At 37.1% G+C, this 7505-nt stretch overlaps 1 protein-coding gene across 1 annotated transcript; it reads left to right on the top strand.

The window, feature by feature from the left end:
• Positions 1 to 235: 235 nt before the first annotated feature.
• On the top strand, positions 236 to 6863 carry LOC104895842 (malate dehydrogenase, glyoxysomal). The gene is made up of 9 exons (XM_010682470.4): positions 236 to 476; positions 573 to 791; positions 2081 to 2395; positions 5281 to 5370; positions 5450 to 5533; positions 5862 to 5897; positions 6155 to 6244; positions 6332 to 6426; positions 6556 to 6863. Exons 1-9 carry the CDS (start codon positions 405 to 407, stop codon positions 6626 to 6628), a joined length of 1074 nt encoding a protein of 357 aa, XP_010680772.2. The 5' UTR covers positions 236 to 404; the 3' UTR covers positions 6629 to 6863.
• The last annotated feature ends 642 nt before the right edge of the window (positions 6864 to 7505 follow it).

Genomic DNA, 7505 nt, shown 5'->3' with positions numbered 1-7505 from the left:
CAAGGAATAAAGTTCAAAAGTCAAACCTTTATTACATAAATGAAAAACGGGTCTCAAATCAATTAGAACAACCTTAATTCTTACTTCAAATTTTGTGCTATAATAGATTAATGCAAAACATTTATAATGAGTTGAAGGGATAAAAAACATATCCAGAAACAATAAAAACGAAGAAGCAAGCAACAACCATAGATTAAACGGAAGGCCACAACTGATTTGGAAGGTTCACCTTGAAGGATAAGGGAAAGGGCCCCAATAAAATTCATTTCACACACTAATCTCTCTCTAATTTGGCACATTTCTCCATACTCCCTCCCAAACTTAAACTTCAACCGTCATCATTCTTCTTCATCACCATCATCGTCTTCACCACCTCCTCATTTTCTCTCTCCTCAAACACCAAGATGCAGAGCACTTCAGAAGCCAATCAACGTATCGCGAGGATTGCAGCTCATCTTCATCCTCCTAATTTCCAGGTTCTTTGTTCATTTTCTCTCTCCTCTAGTAATAAATAATCAAGTAAAATTGTACGAGTTTTAATGGAATTGTTTTTGTGTATTGAGAAATTATAGATGATGGAGGGAAGTTCGAGTATTGGGCGGATGAATTGTAGAGCAAAAGGTGCAGCACCTGGATTTAAGGTGGCAATAGTTGGAGCAGCTGGTGGAATTGGTCAACCTCTTTCCATGTTGATGAAGATGAATCCACTTGTTTCTGTTCTTCACTTATACGACGTCGTTAATACCCTTGGTGTTACCGCCGATATCAGCCACATGGACACCGGCGCCGTCGTATGATTTCTATTTTTCAATTGAATACTTTATTAGTCTCTTACTTATTTTGATTGAATTGGGTTTGATGCCGAATTTAGTACATACACACGTTCGTAGGAAAGAGAACCAACCATACTCATGATAAATATCAAGGATTAGATTTTGTACACAGAGATCAATACCAATGAACATCTCCTACTTTTTTAATTGAATTGGGTGTGATGGAGAAAAACAACTCCTACTTAATTGGTTGAATCTAGGTTTTTTGATGGTTTCTGTTAGTTTGAGTAATTAGTACTACTTTTTGTGCAATACATAGTTTTTAAAGCTGTTAATGTCTATAGACTATAGTAACATTGATTTTAGAATCCGGCATTATTAACCTTAGATTTCATTTTTTGAAATTTATTCAAGTCTATATAGTATTTTGGAAAAGCAAATCTTTTTTTTTTTTGACATTTATTTAGATATTATTCTGATACCAAGCTTAGTTTGGATCATAATTGGTAGAAGTTGAAATAATGAATGGTTGATATAAATTTTGGTGGGATGGGAATTGGGTGCCTTGGAGTGTAGAAAGAATCTTGTTGCTTCATCAGTTAAGTTTTGTCATCTATGATGAATGGTAACAATATCAAATATGATGGTAGCTGAATTAAGTGTTTACTACAAGAGAAGGATGGCAAAGCTATGACAGCGGGTTTGGCGAAGTTGGGATATTTAGGTGTTTGAAATGTAATTGATTTTGAAGTCATATTGTTGATCGAATGGATTGTAAGCTTGGTGCAAGTTCCTATTGTTTCACTTGAGAAGGTCAATAGCAGCTTCATGTAAGCAAGGTGTTGTATAATGTAATGGACGTAAGTTAGGACATTTGAGTGTATGAGTTGTAATTGATTTTGAAGTCTTATTATTGAACAAATGGATTTAATCGCTAGGTGAGAGTTCCTATTGCTTAAACTTAGAATTATAATACTAGCTTGTTAAATCTTTAAACCTCGTGTAAGCAACATGATGTATAGTGAAATGGAGTTGGAGACTTGGTGTTGAAGTATCAGGTTTACTTTCTTATTTGGATGATTTAAGATATTAAGATGAAGTGTAAAAAACATGGAAAGAATTTCACCTAAGCTCTGAATTCCTTAGAAGAGGAGAGAATTTTTTTTCCTTTTTCTCTAATGTATAAATTTCCCCCATTCTTGCTTTCTTACCTCAATTCTTGTGGTTCTTCCTTGGATCAATCATACCAAAATTGACAATGTCGTTTTGTGTTTCTTTGAAGCTGATTCTTTTGTTTCACTGGATAGGTGCGTGGTTTTGTGGGGAAAGATAAGTTGGATGAGGCCTTGACAGGCATGGACCTTATCATCATTCCTGCTGGGGTTCCAAGAAAACCAGGGATGACAAGGGATGATCTATTCAAAATTAATGCTGGAATTGTTAAGACAATTAGTGAAGGGATTGCAAGGTGCTGTCCGAGAGCAATTGTCAACCTAATCAGTAATCCTGTAAATTCCACAGTTCCTATTGCTGCAGAGATTTTCAAGAAGGCTGGTACATACGATCCAAAGCGTTTGCTTGGTGTTACAATGCTTGATGTTGTCAGGGCCAATACATTTGTGGTACGCTTCATTGTCTTTCAATGATTTGTATGTAAGTTTTAGAAACGGCTACTTCTAGTTTATGATTTCTAACTCATGATCAAGGTTATCATCATGATGTTCTTATGCTTTCTGGCTATTGCTTTGATATTTCATGTAAGTACCGTGGGCATGGTATCCGATCTTCATTTAACTCAACTCATGCTCAAATGAGCAATTTCTCAAATCTGTGAATCCCAAGTCTGAATTCATCAGATAGAGTTGCTGCTTTAGCCTTTAATATTAGTTATATAACCACTTACCAACACCTTGAATAGTTTGTGAATGTAAGCCTGACACGTTAAACATAACTTAGAAATATGGCCTGCAAAGTTATAACAGATTTTTCTGAATTTTCGTATTGCCCGTAGAATTGTTCACACTTCACAAAAGAGTGTATTTTATATAATTCCTTTGTTTCTTAATATTTGCAAGATTTGACTTTTGCATTTTTCATATACTAAGTTTGACTTCGAATGTTATAATATAAAGTGTTTCTGGATTAGTCTCAATATATAGTCAAAATATCAGCATATTATAATTTTTACTAATATATAGTTGGAGAATTGTTAAACATCCCTCAAAATTGCTTAAAATCACCCCCAAAGTGCAATTGCAAATAAAATTTAACCCTTAACTTTCTCTTTTATCCTCACCATCACTAAACCTCCTCACTACGCAACAACCACCACCACACACAACCACCACCGAAACCACGCACACCACCACCGAGGCCACGCACACGGCACAACCATCAACGAAACCAAAAAAAATCGCCCCAAATCCACCGCGGAAACGTCCATGGCGGAAACGTCCAGGTTCAGGATTCTTCATTCGGTGACGGCCTCTTCCATCTGTAGTCTATATCCTTTCTTCTCTGTGGAACCCTAGATTTGGCCTTGGCATGAGCTACCTTCCTTCCCCCATGTGAGAAGCTACATGATACAAATTGATATGAAATTTGTATCTTGTCACCAATTAGGGAGTCTGAGGATGAATATTCACGTCCCCTTTCCTTTAAAGGTGAAACAATATTTTAGTTGATTAAGATAAACCAACTCCATATACTTTTACTACTGATTAATGTGCGCGCCTATGAATAATACCTGCAGTTGTAATAACATCATTGACTTGGACCCTGGTCATTTATGGCACTTAGATTTCACTTTGTGTTCTTCCCCAAGTCCCTACGCAGCATCAAGTACTTGTCCTCCAGGGGCATATGCCACTTTTTTGGACTCGGAGAGCAAGATCTTTGAATTCGTTTAAGAAAAGCTGTGACACAAACATGGTAGTATTGATCCGCTTGCTTGCTACTTCTGTGAAAATACACCTCAGCTTCTCGCACACTGTGTGCTGTAGATGCTCCATAGGTCACATGCCATGGTCATGACAACACATGCCTCACAATTGAGCTGCAGCAACAAGCCATAGAAGAATGTTGAACTTCATGCCTTGGGGATCGATTTGAGTTGAAAGCTGGATCCAACTAACCACATTTTGAGCAAGTCTCACGCTGACAGCTGCAAATGCCTTGTGTAGAAACTATGAATTGCTGCTAGTTTGACCTCCTAGAAGCAAGACGTGTGGAAATACTTCCCTTTCAAGACTCAAGTAATCAAAGAATTCTATTCCTTTCTAGTGCAATGTGATCATCTTGTGATTTAGACTAGAAGGATATTGTCTTTTCGAGTTCCAGGAAGTCATTCGGACCTTTGTTTTGGTGTTGCAGATCTTAACCTTTCCGTTCTCCTGCTTTTTATCTTCTTGAGAGTTGAGACCATTTGACGCATGCTTATCTGGTTCAAGCGGCTTGTTGTGATTCTCACACTGAATGGCTGACAGAAGGGAGGCTTGCACAGTTGTTTGAGCGATATTTCCTTACTGGTTTCAAGACTTGAGAGGAATATCTTTTCCACTTTTAAGCTTCCTATGACTAGTCCTGTACTGTGTTGTTTGACACACAACCTTCTTCAATCTTCCTATGTAACCCCTGTACTGTGTTGTTTGACACACAACCTTCTTCAATCTTCCTATGTAAGCTAGAAGCCTGATATATTTTCTCTGCTTATTTTTGTCTTCAAAGCTCAAGTTCTCCTGGGGATTTGGCACAAATGTGGTTTCACATTTCATTTGAAGGAGGCTTTTGATTTATGGATCCCCTGTTCTCAATCAAGCTCAATAGGTATTGGCGCAGGTTTCACACTCGCTTTACTTCCGTCTGCAAGTATCAAAGAAACAACAAACTATCATACTCGAGCAGAAGTTTTTTTTTTTGTTGCACCTAATTGCTAATTTTAACTCCATGGATGACAAACTGTATGTGCAAAACAGAAAAATCAGGAGAAATGGGTTGCCTTGTCCTATTCCCTACTATGCGTGGAAGTGTCAGCTCATGAATTTTTAAACAGAAGGAAGTGAGAGACATAGGTTGGGCATCTACTGACTTGTGACACAAAGTTACAAATGGTGACTCTTTTAGCTCTAGTCTCTATGAATGAAATGGATGACATCTATGAAACCTGTAATACTTCTATGAGATAAAGACAACAGTTTTTGTTTTGGCTGATTATAAATAGGGATGCTCGCTTTTAAGATGGAGTTATAACAGTCATTGTGATCAAATCTGATGTTTTTATATGAGGTTGATCAATCCTTTTCTTTGCGATGATGTCAAGTAGTTATATATGCTTGAGATGTGGTCCCTGCCTAATGGTGCACCATGCTCCCCCTCCCCCTCCCTTTCTCAAATTAAAGAATGTATGGAATATGGACTGTTATTGAGCTGCTAATTGTTCCCCTACATGACTCAAGTCTATCATTTCTGGCTTTTTAATATTGCAAATTTTTTGTTTGTATTTCTCCAGGCTGAAGTTTTGGGACTTGATCCTAGAGAGGTTGATGTTCCGGTGGTAGGAGGCCATGCTGGTGTTACAATTCTTCCCCTCTTGTCCCAGGTTTGTGAAAGTGAATGCTATCTGTTATGAATTTGTATCTTAGTGATGGTGCCATGTTACAGTTTCTTCTGTGATGCAGGTTAAGCCTCCATGCAGCTTTACTCCTGAAGAAATCAATTCCCTGACAGATCGCATCCAAAATGGTGGAACAGAAGTAGTTGAGGTTGCTATTGTTTCTTTTTTGTTTGTCTGATTTCTTTTCTATTTGGCTGATGAGAATTTTCTTTTCCCTGAAATCTGATATACTGGATTGCTTGATGAGCATTTTCTTTAATCATGTAAATTGTTCATCTATCACCTGGATTTAGCTTGCTCTTATGCCTCACGATTCATGAGCTAGAGGATTAACTTTCTTTTATTTGGCAAATTCAGAATTCAGGTGTAGCAATGCATCTCATTTATCCTATATATAAACTGAGAATTCCGTTTCATCTTAAAGAAGTAAATCATTGATCATTAATGAGTGCTGAATATTTTTCTGTCATTTGTAGGCAAAAGCTGGGGCTGGATCCGCCACTCTTTCAATGGTAGGTTGCTGTAAATCTCACTTTGATTTAGTTTTTAATTTGTGTCTCTTTCTTTCAGATGGGAATATGGGATGGGATTTTAGATAAAGCCTTAAAATAAACCTCACATTGTCTAGATTTGATCACCTCTCTGTTTTTTTACGTGTGCCCAAACTTAGATGACCAATGATCTTTGGATTCAGCTAATATATGACCCTGCCTAGTGCCTCCTTCAGTAAAAGAAACCGAGATTGACTATAAGATTCTTTGAACTGCAGGCATATGCTGCTGTCAAATTTGCTGATGCTTGCCTTCGAGGTTTGAGGGGAGATGCTGGTGTTATTGAATGTGCTTTTGTGGATTCTCAGGCATGCTCGATCCCCTCCTGCACTTACATATACAAGTACTTTAAAATTCTATTTAATTCACATAATACACTTGTTTCTCACTTGTAGGTGACTGAACTGCCATTCTTTGCAACAAAAGTAAGGCTTGGTCGCTCTGGAGCTGAGGAGGTTTTCCCGCTTGGTCCATTAAATGAGTATGAAAGGTACATTAACATTACATTGGTAGTATTATGATTTGCAGCTGAAAATCAACTTATGTTCTTATAGGTGTTTTCTGTTCGTTTTTATGATTTTCTTTTGGCTAAAACAAGTTGCATGAATATATATAATAGGGCTGGCTTGGAGAAGGCGAAAAAGGAGCTGGCAGGAAGCATTGAGAAGGGTGTTTCCTTTACGAGGAACTGAAAATCATAAACGCCAGGCAAAGTTTTAGGTGCTTAGTCAAATGTATCTGAAAATAATTGGCATATCTGAAATGAGCTTTGTTAGAAAAACCAGGGGAAAAAGAGTAGTTTTCTTGTCTCTTCACATCAAAATGAGAGTCACACATTTGCTTATCTTTAGGTTTTTTTTACTTACTTCTTAGTACTATCTTTCCTCTGTGTGATGCATACATAATAATTGTGTTATTTGTGTACCTCATTCTCGTCTCTCTTACTTTAAGCCTTTGAAGCTTAATACTAGTATATAATGTATAGTCGTAGAAAAAAGGGTGAATAATTTAGTGACCCAAAAAATAGCGCTATTTGTTATCAACACATTTCAGTTGCTGTTATCCTGTAACGGTGAGTCTAATGTCTGGCTCCGTTTGGTTGGATGTAGAACATTTTTAATGTAAAATGATTTTTCATGTAAAACATTTTATAATGGAAAATTCAAATGCAAAGCTAATTTTCCTTTGTTTGGTTCAATGTAAAAAAAGTTATGGAAAAGAGAAAAATGGAAGGGGAAGGGAAAGGATGGATAAGAGGATAGTAAAAGGTTGCTAAGAAAAGGGATGAAAATGTGTTTTCCCTTCTTTTTGAAAGGAAAATGATTTTCACCTAAAGCTCCCTTGATTGAAATCTTGTTTTACACCCCTTATCAAACCAAACAACGGAAAATAAAAGGAAAGAGAAAACTCATTTTCATGGAAAATATTTTACACCCTACCAAACGGAGCTTAAATGGACGAAGTCTCCCTATATTTCAGCTACATGTCACCTTGCACTCTCCAGTCTTGGAACATATGCCCTCATACAAGGGCGTAGCTTAACCCACTAATCTGTTTTTTTTTTCAAGC

This window comes from Beta vulgaris, chromosome 6 (assembly GCF_026745355.1).
Source record: "Beta vulgaris subsp. vulgaris cultivar EL10 chromosome 6, EL10.2, whole genome shotgun sequence".
NCBI classification, from domain to species: Eukaryota; Viridiplantae; Streptophyta; class Magnoliopsida; order Caryophyllales; family Amaranthaceae; genus Beta; species Beta vulgaris.
The sequence above is the reverse complement of the archived record's forward strand: the minus strand, read 5'-3'. Positions and strand labels throughout refer to the sequence as shown.

Excerpts from the sequence above, each read along its gene's own strand:
- LOC104895842 (XM_010682470.4), top strand. The coding sequence starts at position 405 with ATGCAGAGCACTTCAGAAGCCAATCAACGTATCGCGAGGATTGCAGCT. Across the intron at positions 2,396-5,280 it reads TCAGGGCCAATACATTTGTG|GCTGAAGTTTTGGGACTTGA; the intron begins GTACGCTTCATT and ends GTATTTCTCCAG. Across the intron at positions 6,427-6,555 it reads CCATTAAATGAGTATGAAAG|GGCTGGCTTGGAGAAGGCGA; the intron begins GTACATTAACAT and ends TATATATAATAG.